The sequence below is a fragment of the Neophocaena asiaeorientalis genome, unplaced genomic scaffold (assembly GCF_003031525.2).
Source record: "Neophocaena asiaeorientalis asiaeorientalis breed wild unplaced genomic scaffold, Neophocaena_asiaeorientalis_V1.1 scaffold589, whole genome shotgun sequence".
In the NCBI taxonomy this organism is placed as follows: Eukaryota; Metazoa; Chordata; class Mammalia; order Artiodactyla; family Phocoenidae; genus Neophocaena; species Neophocaena asiaeorientalis.
This window is the reverse complement of record NW_020172683.1, coordinates 828,480-842,091: the sequence shown is the minus strand read 5'-3', so window position 1 is coordinate 842,091 and position 13,612 is coordinate 828,480. Positions and strand designations below refer to the sequence as shown.

At 35.4% G+C, this 13,612-nt stretch overlaps 1 protein-coding gene across 3 annotated transcripts in view; it reads right to left on the bottom strand.

Moving 5' to 3' along the window:
- Positions 1-1,134: 1,134 nt before the first annotated feature.
- VAMP4 (vesicle associated membrane protein 4) overlaps positions 1,135-13,612 on the bottom strand; it is a 28,125-nt gene continuing 15,647 nt past the window's right edge. For all 3 annotated transcript variants that reach the window (XM_024739843.1, XM_024739844.1, XM_024739845.1), the window contains 4 exons: positions 8,249-8,349; positions 6,211-6,290; positions 3,265-3,316; positions 1,135-1,229 (listed from right to left, as the gene is read on the bottom strand). In XM_024739843.1, the coding sequence (XP_024595611.1) occupies positions 1,201-1,229; positions 3,265-3,316; positions 6,211-6,290; positions 8,249-8,349 (262 nt within the window). In that variant the 3' untranslated portion in view covers positions 1,135-1,200. The remainder of the gene's footprint in view (positions 1,230-3,264; positions 3,317-6,210; positions 6,291-8,248; positions 8,350-13,612) is intronic.

The window sequence follows — 13,612 nt, the reverse complement described above, 5'->3', positions numbered from 1 at the left end:
GGATTGTACGTATCACATGCATTTTCCAGGAGATAAAGAGGGAATACAAAAAACGCAAATTCTAAGCCGATGATTTTGCTACTTTTAGCACTTCTGGTAAAAGGGCTAGTTGAAGTTAAACAGGAAAGCGATTAACAAAAAGAAAAGTAGGGGACAAGATACCTGTGGATTTCATTTACTCACATTTGGACTGGTCCTCCTTATTGGAGGCTAACTGAAAACAGACCAGACCATGACTTCTAGCTTTATGTTGGTCACTTTCAAATACTCCAATGACACTCTCCAATAATTTTATTATCTCCAGTTTAATGCACCATACTATGTTTTTCACACTGTTTAAATTTCCCATTTCTATAATCCAAATGCCAAAAAATTACTACATTCCCTTATACAGTCAAAAATAGGTTTACTGGAATGTTGTTAGTTATAGCTGAAGGCAGCAACATTTACATTTAGCTTTTGTTACACCCATAAACATGTGAAAATTGCTTGCAAAGCAATTGTAATATGAGAAGAATCTTGCAAATATCAATGGAATGGTTACACACGTCTTTCGGCATAATGATTTGGTACTCTACAGAGGCTCCCTGATCACCAGCCTGAACCCCACCTTGATGCAACAAATGTAAGTCCTTATGCCATTAAAATAACAGTATGAAATATCATTATCAGTGTTTAACTATATATACAAATAATGAACTGGCAAGTATCTAGTTTCAAATTAGACCCTTGGAATATGGCAAAATCGAGGCTGGTTATCTTTGCCTTAAACGTAATTTTTTTTTTCTTTTTTTTTTTTGCGGTATGCGGGCCTCTCACTGTTGTGGCCTCTCTCGTTGCAGAGCGTAGGCTCCGGACGCGCAGGCTCAGCGTCCATGGCTCACGGGCCCAGCCGCTCCGCGGCATGTGGGATCCTCCCGGACCAGGGCATGAACCCGTGTCCCCTGCATCGGCAGGTGGACTCTCAACCACTGCGCCACCAGGGCAGCCCCGCCTTAAACATAATTATTAAAAGCACACTTTGTTGGAAGGGAAGAAGATAATGGGACATTCTCAATGCTCCAATTTGAAGTGATACTTGCCTCTTAGTTTCTTGAAAAAGAAGCTTTGAAAGTTATATACATGGGTTTCATTTAAATTATGCAGCAGTCTTTTATTATTATTGTCCTAGATTTTGTTTAATGAAGATCTGTCATCAAATCAAGTACGGTATTTCACAACTATAAGAACTGCAAGAGAAAAAATGAAAAAGAAACATCAAAATCAGATTCATATGCTTTGTTAGAAACAATACTCCTAAATGTAGCTGTGTCCATTTTGAAAATAGTTAATGAGGACAACTTTTATCTGAAATGATAGATAACAAATGGGAATGGAGAAGCAAAAATATGAACCTAAATGTCTAACAAACATTAGCATTTTGATCAAATAGATTAATATATAACCATAGCATAAAGCAGCTAAAATACTTTTAAAATATTTAATAACAGGAAAATATTTACAATATATTTATTAGAAAGTATACATATGATCTTAGTTTTTGAAAAACATGTTTATATATTAATAGGAAAAGACTTAAAGTATATACAATAGTTATATTAATAGTAGCTATCTCTGTGTGGTAAGAGAACAGTTGGATTTTATTTTCTTCTTTATGTTATTCAACATTCCACGGGTTGATTCTTGGTACTGGCAGTAGTTATGTTCTATAAAGTCACCACAAACACTGAATGAGTAAACACTGAACCACTGCTCTGAGGGGAAACGCAGGCTTAAATCCCTGCCAGCCTCTTGCTACAACATTTTTGACAACCAATCCATACATAACCTTGTTTTACATGTTTCTGTGTGAAGACACCTTATTTACTATATACTGCTGGCTTATTAACACTGAACTCCTGGCCAACAGTGCTGTCACTCACGCCTGAACAAAGCTCATCTAACACGTGTATTTCCTCCACAAGACACATCACAGCCTTGCTGTGCTCAGCAACACTAGCCAGCACTGCAGCACCAGTATACTTGGGGGCCTTTTTAAACAGCAAAAGCATCAACAAGACACACAAAAATGTGAGAAACTGTGCACTAACATTCGCTTCTCTGACTGCATCTGCCAATGACTCCGAAAGCACTGGGGTAACTGATCAATGTTAGCTAGTAGGTGAAGTCACAAACACAGACTCCACAAATGATGAGGACTGACTTTTTCTTTAGAACAAAATCTTTTTTCTGTTTAAAAAGAGTATCACCATGGAATTTTTCAAATGGCTATTCTGAGATGCTTTCCAAATCTTTATAAAATCCCTGTAAACAGAGATAAAGAAGCTTTGGAGAAAAGGAGATATTAAGAATGATCTGACCAAAGAAAGACAAATATATGGTATCACTTGTATGTGGAATCTAAAAAATAATACATATGAATCCGTATACAAAACAGAAACAGGCTCACAGTCATAGAAAACAAACTTCTGGTTATCAAAGAGGAAAGGGGAGGGGGAGGGATAGATTAGGAATACGGGATTAACAGATACAAGATACTATACTTAAAATAGATAAGCAACAAGGACCTACTATGTAGCACAGGGAACTGTATTCAATATCTTGTAATAACCTATAATGGAAAATAATCTGGAATAATATATAACTGAATCACTTTGCTGTATACCTGAAACTAACACAACAATGTAAATCAACTACACTAAAAAAATTTTTTTTGAATGATCTGACTTTAAAAAGAATATTAAGGGGAAAAAGGAAGGGCAAGAGTTATGTTTCAATGACTGAAATGAAGCTCAAACCCAAAAGAAAAATTATCATCTGGAGAATTTATCTGGATTTTCCTTCAAACACAATATTATGAAATGCAAGCTGCCATATCTAAAAGTTAAAAATAAATAGAAAATGTGTGTTATGGTCCTGAGTGTAATAGTAGCCATATCTGGCCTTAAACAAATCACTTAGCCCTGCCTTTGCAGGGGTAGGGGTGGAGGGTAGGACAGAGGTTCTCTTTGAGAATCTGATGAAAGATATACTCTCACCATAAAACTGTACATATACATATTCACATAAAATTTTACATACAATTTATGTGCATTTTCAGAGAGCTACAGATTCGAGGTTAAGAGCTCCTTACTGGAGTCAGAAGTCATTACTCAATCCTGACATTAGTCATGCTACGTCAACTGAATATAAATTAAAAAGGAAATTTAAATGAACTTCAAAACAAATGACACCCCCCAAATTTATAATCCAGTAAATACTTACTGATAATCACTAACAAAAGGATAACAGCAACCAAAGCCATGATGGCTTTTATCTACAACACACAAAAAGGCATGAGAAAGATTAATGTCTGACTTGTTAATAAAGGCTATCTGTTGTGCTGTTTACCACATTACACTAACTCATCATTGGACAGGCTCATTCCTTGAAAGGTTTCCAAATTTTTTCTCATATGAACTTCTGACTATTTGCATCTTTCTGTAATAATCAGAGTTCCCCAAATTTGAGGGTTTTGGCTTGCCTAGATTTTATTGTTTAAGGCTGCAGAGTAAACAGTAATTATCAAAGCCTTTATGGGCCTGATCTTTTTTGTCTATGATTTCTCACACATTTCTAATCTAAGACCAGGAAGAGAACAATATTTTATCAACTCTGTTCAGAAGTGTCAGGATATTACGAATAAGATTGGCATCCAATACAGATGGTTCAATATATATAGTATAAGGCAGCATTTTTTATAGCACTTATTCTCCAAGTATATTAGAATTCTGTTAGTTTTTGCTCCCCTTACTTTCGTCTTAGCATTTTTATCTTCATTTTGAGGAATATAATTTATACTTTTCGTGAAGAACCTCATTTAATAAATAACTTGCCTAAGAGCATTCTGTGTGTCAGTTTCACAGTCGAGAGGAGAAACCTTAAGATTAGTCCTTAGCTAGTTAATATTTTAGGTCTACATCACCTCTCTCCGTGAAATTGTCACATTCCTCATCTAATCCTAAAATGCATAAATTATAAATTGACTTGATTTTCCTGATGAATTCAAATGAGTCTTGTTTTCACCAAACATTTTCATAGATAATTGATTAAAGATGGTTCATTCAGAAAAAAGATACCCAGTTATTATAAACACATAAAACACTCTGATGAATATCACAAACAGCAACTAGAAGTAGCTAATGAAATGTTTCTAAAATAAAACTACTGGCTGCATTTTAGTGGCATTACATTCATGACGAGAACAAAGTGACCAAGAGAATACATGGAAGCGTTCCAATTTGAATACCACGTACCTATTAAAATTATTAATTATGATAACCAAAAAATGTAGAAAGTACTTTACACTGTAAAGTACTTTAGTGACCAAGTGATCCAGAGAATATATGGAAGCTTTGCATCTTTTTTTTAAGCTGAAAACATTTCTCAAGTAATGTGGAATTTTACAATAGCTTTTCAACTTTACCAAAAATATATCTTAATTTGCCCTGTTAATTTGTGCTAGCCTTAACATTTAGAAGATTTAAATGGAAATATCAATACCAATTTTAAAACACCTAAATAAATGGAGTTTCTAACGCTGGCCAGGAAATGTTTACAACCAAAAATGGCAGCAATGTATTCATGCATGTCCAAAGCTCTCTTCTCCCAGACGACATAGACAAAAATCTGTTTCTCATTAAACACATAAGAGCCTCAGAGCCCCATAAGATACTTAAGAGAGGTGTCACTGATTCTCTCTCCCCACCCATTGGATAATTCTGTTCACTTACTTATTTTTAAAGTCAGGTTTATTAAAATATACTTTACATACAATAAAATTCACCCTCTTAAAGTTCATTTTGATGCGTTTTGACATACATACAGTTGTCAACCATCACCTTCATAGTCAAACATAAGACATTTTCATCACTCAAAAAGTTCCCTCATGCCCTGCTGTAGTCAATCTCCACCCCTCCATCCTTAGCCACTGGCAACCTCTGATCTCTTTTCTGTCCCTATATCCCTTTCCTTAGCTCTTCCCAAATAATCATTATGAAGTTAATCCAGAAAATGGTAGTGATATAGAGACTATTTAAAAATATAAATTAAAAATAGAATTCAATTTTTCCCCTTAAAAGCATACTATTCCTTTGAATGTGGACCCCGTAAAGTACAAAATGAAACTCTTTAGATATAGCTAAAAAAAAGCTAGGCAAAATGCACATTATCATTTTGTTAATGGCCACATGAATGAGTCATGTGGGGAGAGGAGGTAGCTCACGGACCTTTTGTTCTTCCAAACTAGTCTGCAGGACAGAAAATTTCTATAGAAATAGAAAATTTATTCATTAAAGAAAAACAGAAAATTTAAATTCTACATAAGAGGAGCAATGAAACTTGTTTCTTTCCCTAAGTTCTACTTCTGAAAGTAAGAGGATTCAACAGGTCAACAGACAGAAATAAGCAAATCCAAGGCAACTCTTGAATGAAATCTTTGGCATATGTCAACATCAAGTTTTGAAAGTTATTGCTAAACTTGAAAATGAGAGACTAAAAACAATGTGGTATATCCAAGGTTTTCATCAAAGCCAAAAATGACAAATTTTTCTTTTATATCTTATTTCTCCTATCCAAGTACTAACCAGGTCTGACCCTGCTTAGCTTCTGAGATCAGGCAGGTTGAGGGTGGTATGGCATAAGACTGTATCTTATTTCTCTGGAATAATGAGGGACAGTGGGATTTTCTTTTTAGCCCCATTTGCCATATGGATTCTGACACATTAAACTACTTTTATTTTTTTCTCCATCCAACAGAAAATTATATTTTTCTCTGGCTTGCTTTCTGTCTTTTAAATATCTCTATGTAATGCTATAGGTTGCTCCAAAAAGGTACTAAAAATAAATTACAAGTTAATATTTCTTACAAGATAAATCTAGAGGAAGCTAAATTATTAATAAAATGTGGATTACTCTCTACGAAGAAATCCATGAAAACATCCTTTTAGGCACTGCTTGATTCCTTTAGTTATTTCTGACCCATAAGATATTAATTCAACAAATATTTACTGAGTTCCACCATGTCCCAGGTTCAGAAGATATAATAATAAGCAAGACAGCTGTAGTCCAGTTCCCCACAGAGCTTATCACCTAGAGGCCCTTTTTTCTTCATGTCTTTGAATACCACTGGATATGCTGACAGACCTATCCAATATCTTCCAATTTACTTACTTTGCATCCACGCCACCACATTTGCCTTCGAAGTTGTTTGGATCTGTTGCTAAAAGCAGTTGCATTATCCGATAGGCTTTCTATATCACATAGAGGATGGAGAGAAGGATTAATCGACATAACAGCATTCTTTTATCTAGTCACACAAAGACAAGAAAACATTAATTTCTACTTCTGCAAATCTATTCCCTTTTAAGCATGAAAACAACATCTTTCCTTTCCTCTACCCACAAACTCTGGCATTCTGTATTCTAAAAAAAAAAAAACCCAAAAAGTAAAAAATGGCTGCAGGTCAGTTTGCTCAATCCACTTCTACAATAAAAGTAAGAGAAGTCTTCCCAGGGCCTCAATGCTTTCAAATAAACTTATGAATTCTGGTAGAAATACTCTTTAAAAATTCAAATACTTGGCACAACTATAGAAAAAAAAAATTTACACATGGAGAAGGCTAGATTCTTAGAAGATATCAAAAGTGACTGATTTTGAAGCAAAACAATGTATTTCTAAAGTGTTTAAATAAGTTTTTTGGTTAAAAAAGTCTATCAATGATTAATCAGATATTCATTCAGCCACTCATCATCTAAAAAATATGTGAGTGCCTAATAAGTGCCATGGACTGTTATAAGAACAGAGACTAACATTTGTCAGTAAAAAAATGTTACTAAGTCATCAGAGAAAGCATAAGATAAAAATATTAGATATGTGTGAAATAAGTCTGAAAAGAAGTGATTAGACCTATCCTCCCTGAGATCAGGAGAAATACAAAGCACATCAACGTAACAGGACAAAAGAAAAAAATAATCTAACTCTTCAACAATGAATTTTTAATCTTTCCATTCTCAACTGATCAATTAAAGAAATAATACAACAATAAGATGATTCAAAGCAAAGGGAGCTACATACAACTCAATAACAAAAAAGCAAACCCAATTGAAAACTGGGCAGAAGACTTAAATAGACATTTCTCCAAAGAAGACATACAGATGGCCAAGAGGCACATGAAAAGACGGTCAACATTTCTAATGATTAGAGAAATGCAAATCAAAACTACAATGAGGTACCACCTTGTATTGGTCAGAATGGCCATCATTAAAAAGTCTACAAATGACAAATGCTTAAGAGGGTGTGGAGAAAAGGGAATCCTCCTACACTGTTGGTGGGAATGTAAATTGTGCAGCCACTGTGGAAAACAGTACGGAGGTTCCTCAAAAAACTAAAAATAGAGTTGCCATATGACCCTGCAATCCCACTTCCAGGCATATATCTGGAGGAAACTATAATTGAAAAAGATACATGCACCCCAGTGTTCACTGCAGCACTATTTCCAATAGCCAAGACATAGTAACAACTTAAATGTTCATCAGCAGATGAATGGATAAAGAAGATGTGGTACATATTATAATGGAATACTACTCTGCCAGAAAAAAGAGTGAAATAATGCCATTTGCAGCAACATGGATGCAACTAGAGATTATCATACTAAGTGAAGTAAGTCAGAAAGAGAAAGACAAATAGCATAGGATATCACTTACATTTGGAATCTAAAATATGACACAAATGAACATATCTACGAAACAGAAACACTCACAGACATAGGAAACAGACTTGTGGTTGCCAAGGGTGGGGGGTGGCGGGGTGGGGGAAAGGATGGATTGGGAGTTTGGGATTAGCAGATGCAAGCTATTATACACAGAATGAATAAACAACAAGGTCCTACTGTATAGCACAGGGAATTATATTCAATATCCTGTGATAAACCATAATGGAAAAGAATATGAAACAGAATATATATATATATGTATAACTGAATCACTTTACTGTACAGTAGAAATGAACACAACATTGTAAATCAACTATACTTGAATAAAATAAATTGTATATAAAAAAATAAAGTAAAGGGAGCTAAAGTTAAAAACATTAAAACCATAAATGCCATTTTTCCTAAGTCAAGATTCCTAAACTTTGGCTAGAAAAATGCAAGAAGTAAACTATCAAAATACAGATTTATAACATCAAGAATTATATGAAGTATCTGTACCTGATTTGTCCTGTAGTTCATCTAGTCTCTCCCCTCTTTCTATTACCTTTGTAATATTTTCTTGCATGACATCAATGACTTCATCCACCTGGTTCTGAACACTAGTTTAAAAAAAAAGATTAAAAAATAATGCATTCTTCTTTTGAGAATTTTACAGTTTTTGAGACTTTCATTAGACATGATAGAAAACAGCAAGTTCTCAGTTATTCAACTCTAAAATGTTTAAGTTTAAGGCTTGTAGCAACAGTCCTTCCATTTGTGGGCTTGATTACTCAGGCAATTAAAAGACAACATGATACAAATAAAGTAATATTTAACTTATAGTTTATTCTTAACCCTGTTTCTTCAAATTAAATATACTGTCAGAATGCTCAGTAACTGCAGAATTTAGTCAAATAGCTTGACTCTATATAATCCGTTTCATTTTCTTTTCAATAGGCCACTGAGGCATCACATAGACACAGCTATAAGCTACTTTTGCTATACATATAGTTCACACACTAAGGCTAACAAAAGTTTGCCCAGGTATGTTAGAAGCCTATGAAAAATATTCAGTTTCCAAAATGGAAAGGTACAGTATGCTCTAGGACACTAAGGCTCAATGGGTATAACTCTTCACAGCTCATCAGTTTCCTCTTAAACAGGGTTTAAAACAATGAGCAACACTTGGGAGGGTTTTGAAGCACCCATGAAGGAGCAAAGAGGAAACATTTTTGGTTGTTCTTCAAAATGAAAATATGATTTTCTTCTTTATATCAGGTGATGAGAGCCTGTTTCAACCAAACTTCAGACTGTTCAATGAAGATTTTTTTTTAAAATAAATTTATTTATTTATGGCTGCGTTGGGTCTTTGTTGCTGTGCGCGGGCTTTCTAGTTGCAATGAGCAGGGGCTACTCTTCGTTGTGGTGCACGGGCTTCTCATTGCAGTGGCTTCTCTTGTTGCAGAGCATGGGCTCTAGGTGCATGGGCTAAGCAGTTGTGGCGCATGGGCTTAGTTGCTCCGCGGCATGTGGGATCTTCCCGGACCAGGGCTCAAATCCATGTCTCCTGCATTGGCAGGTGGATTCTTAACCACTGCGCCACCAGGGAAGTCCCATGTTCAATGAAGATTTAAACTAAATTCAAAAATTTAATAATTGGACCTCAGCTGCCTACTCTCACTCAGAAGTTACCCCCAGAGTACATAAACATAGAAATGATTAAGTGTCTAGTTTTCCTCTGTTGCTTCAATCATTTGACAAATGTCTAGTTTTCCCCTGTTGCTTCAATCATTTGACAAAATGTTACGTTAAATTAGTTTATGGAATAAGTCATGCCAGAGCAATATTTAAAAGGAGAAATAAAATGAACTCACAGTTCTTGTAACTCGAAAACTGTTTAAAATATAAAAACTGTTTAAAGTGGATTACTAGCAACTATAAGTAGATATATGTTTTAAATAAATAAGGATATGCAATTATTCTTTCTAGTCGGGGAAGTGTATCAATTTATCAAATATCACCTAGGAAGCTTTTAAAAAAATTTCACAATACACATCTCCTCACTGCCCCTCTACTCTATAGTGAGTTGGGAGTAAGGCAGGACATGTGTAATTTTGAAAAAGAGTTCTATCCCTTCCCTGCCACGAAGATATATCTTCAAAAAGTTTGCTTTAAAAACAAATGAAGGCCCATTTAGACGCATACGGGTTCGTAAGAAGCATCCTCAGATTCAAGTAGAATTACTACGTTTGATGATAGTCACCCCCCCTCCCATGTTAAAAGCACCCACTGATTATCCACACATAGACTTCAGGGTTCATCATAGCTTCCTAGAGTTCTGTGCCTCTCACACAGTATTCTACTAAACTGTATAAAACTGAAGCACAACTAAAGTGGGACATGGAGAATTCCCTTCTGCCCACACAGATCTGAAAGAGCCCCCACGGGTCTAAGAGGTCTGGTTGCAACTCCTAAGCAGACAGGTAAAGATGTAAAATCTTATACAAGAACAATGGCACAAATACTTAAGCAATTTATTCAATAAATAATTAAGAAGAGCTTACTATGTACTGTTTTAGGCACTAGGAAAACAATACTGAACGAAGCAGACAATAATTCTGGCTCTCATGGAACGTATGCTTAAATGTGCAATGAATGCACTTCATTAACCTTCAGAGTTGTTTAACAGTCTAACCCATTACTGTATATTGTTTACAGCATTTAACACTAAGCGAAAGTATTTATTTATTTACATGCTTATTTCCTGTCTCTCCCCATTAGAAGGTAAGTTCAACAAATGCAGAGACCTTGCCTACTTTGTTCACTTTTGTAGCCCCAGTACCTGAAACATTGCTTGGGAAAGAGTATGCACTTAATACTTAACAGCTGAATAAGTGAACAGTTTGGGTATAAGTCCTGCAAAGCACATCCAGCTACTTAAGAAAGAGTTATAAGGCAGATATAAGAATGTAGAGGTCTCCATTTAACTATAATGGAAGCAGAGCTATTGTTTATCAAGGGCCAATCTTGAAATTCCTAGGTAGTTATTTTCCATCATATGCAAGAGATAATAGCCTAAAGTAAGGTGCAGCACAGTGCAAATGGACAGAATGTACGGCAGCACCTACACATAATCAGATTATAGCTATTATGGATGTTAATATACCTATACTACATGTGATTTTAAAACAAAACCAAAATAACTAAAGGAATCATTATGGTCCCAGAATCCCTATAAGCAAAAGACTCCATGAATAATACAGGCAGATTAATTGGAATAGAATTCATAAACTTACAGATTAAGTCTTACTAGATTATGATAAACCTAGGGGTATTACCTCAACAACATGACACACATGTAATCTCTATGGCTAATGGAAACCACCCAACATTTTAATTTTTCCTGCCAAGTGATTAATAAATTATTGTTACTTTCTCCTTCACATATTACTATCCACTGGTATAACCCTCTTAATCCAGCTACTGTATAACTGTCATTCAATCTTAAGATAACGGAAAATCTCATGACTGTGCTTCTATATTTCAAGATATTTTCATGCCCAGAACACAACTTTTATAGAAAAAAAAAAAAAAGAAGAAAATCATCTACTCATTTAATATAAAGGATAATTTTTTAAAAAACAAGTGGAAAGGGACCTCCCTGGTGGTCCAGTGATTAAGACTCCACGCTCCCAATGCAGGGGGCCCAGGTTCGATCCCTAGTCAGGGAACTAGATCCCACATGCCACAACTAAGAGCCCGCATGCCACAACCAAAGATCCAGCAAGTTGCAACTAAAGATCCTGCATGTGACAATGAAGATCCCACGTGACGCAACTGAGACCCGGCACAGCCAAATAAATAAATAAATTTTTTTTTTTAAAGTGAAAACATATTTCCCCATGATTTTTTACATTTTCATAGTAGTTACAATATTTTGACTTCTATTTTATGTTGGTCTTATCCTCACTATTATACTGTAAATGCCTTAAAAACAGAGATTGTCCCACTCATCTGTTTCCCAGGTCATGTGAAATGTGCCTAGTAGAAAACAGGCATTCAACAAATATTTTCTGATCTGAATTAAGTATTTCATTTATTCAAAAATATATATTAGGGAGTTATTATTATCCTATGCATTGAGGATACTGATGTGAATGTTTTGATCCTCAGCAAGATTACAGTCTAGTGAGGAACACTGGTAGCGAGGATTATATTACCATATGTCAAGTGCCATAATGGAAGGAAACACATGATATCAGTCGTGCAGCCTAGATGAATCCAGCCTGGACCAGAGATGGCATCAAGATCCTGGTGCTGAGTTTTGAGAGGTTAAGAGTGAACTGGGCAGAGTAAAAAAGGTGATGGATGGTGGGAAAGTCTAGGCTAAAGGAATAACAGGAGGGGATATTTCAGGAACCAATGATTACCTGGATATGGGTGATGGAGTTGGGGCAAGAAAAGGGTAGAGAACTTCTAGATTTATAATTTGAGCAACTGAGTAGATGTAGATGATGGTCATTAACTGAAATAGAAAATTAAGGACTCAAAGAAAAAGCAAGTTTTTGAAGGAGGGGGAGGAGATTTATATCATTTCCTGTTAGAGTCATATAGTAGAAGAAAGGACACGAGAGAACATACCCAGGAAAATATCAAGACATGTAGAGAAAAGACATTTTAACATTGTTTTAGTAATTTATTTATTTTTGCTGTGTTGGGTCTTTGTTTCTGTGCGAGTGCTTTCTCTAGTTGTGGCAAGCGGGGGCCACTCTTCACCGCGGTGCACAGGCCTCTCACTATCGCGGCCTCTCTTGTTGCGGAGCACAGGCTCCAGATGCGCAGGCTCAGTAGTTGTGGCTCACGGGCCTAGTTGCTCCGCGGCATGTGGGATCCTCCCAGACCAACTCGTGTACCCTGCATTATTAGGCAGATTCTCAACCACTGCGCCACCAGGGAAGCCCTTAACATTGTTTTAAATCCTGCTTATTAGAGTCTGACAGCACTTGTGTTCCTGAGATGTCTCTATTCTAATTATCACCACTACAGGGAAGCTGCATGGTGTAGTGTAGAGAGGCCAGGCTCTGGACACAGACAGATCTGGGTTTGCAGTTCAGCGTTATCACTTACTATGTATGTGGCTTTGCAAGTCATTTTGCAAGCCTCTTTGAGCCTCATATTTTCTCACCTTTGAAATGAAGATGATAATCTTTCTCTTATGAGAATTAGATGTGACAAGTGTGTTTTAAACACTTAGCACGGTTCCTAACACTTAGCATGTGTTTAATGTCAGTGTTCTTCCATTAAGGAAAAAAAAAGCTCATGCTCTGCAACACACACTCATCTGTTATTTTATAAAGAAAATATTTATTTTCACAGTTAACACCCCCATCTTGTGGCCTCTTAAGGTACTGTTGACAAAAAGTTTTAAATATATGCTGTATTTTTGCACATATATATATATATATATATATATACACACACACACATACATATATACTATATGTAGTATATATGCTGTATTTTTGCAATTATATATATACACATATAGTATATATGTACATATATACGTATATATGTATACATATGTGTATCTGTTCATCATAGAACATTCCTTGGGGGAATAAAGTTAAACTTGCTGGACCAAGGCTATAGATAGGAGATTTCCTACTTGTGGCAGAGAATGTCTACAATTCATTGGAGTGGCATTTATAATGCTACTATTTAATTTAAAAGCAAAGGAAACATTCCAAAGAGAATCATAAATTTTTTATATAAGCATGTGACTATTTAAAATCTTTCCCCCCCAAAAAAAATAAATAAAATAAAATAAATAAAATCTTTCCCAAAAATCTTCCCTGAAAAGTGACATTGGAATACTAAAGA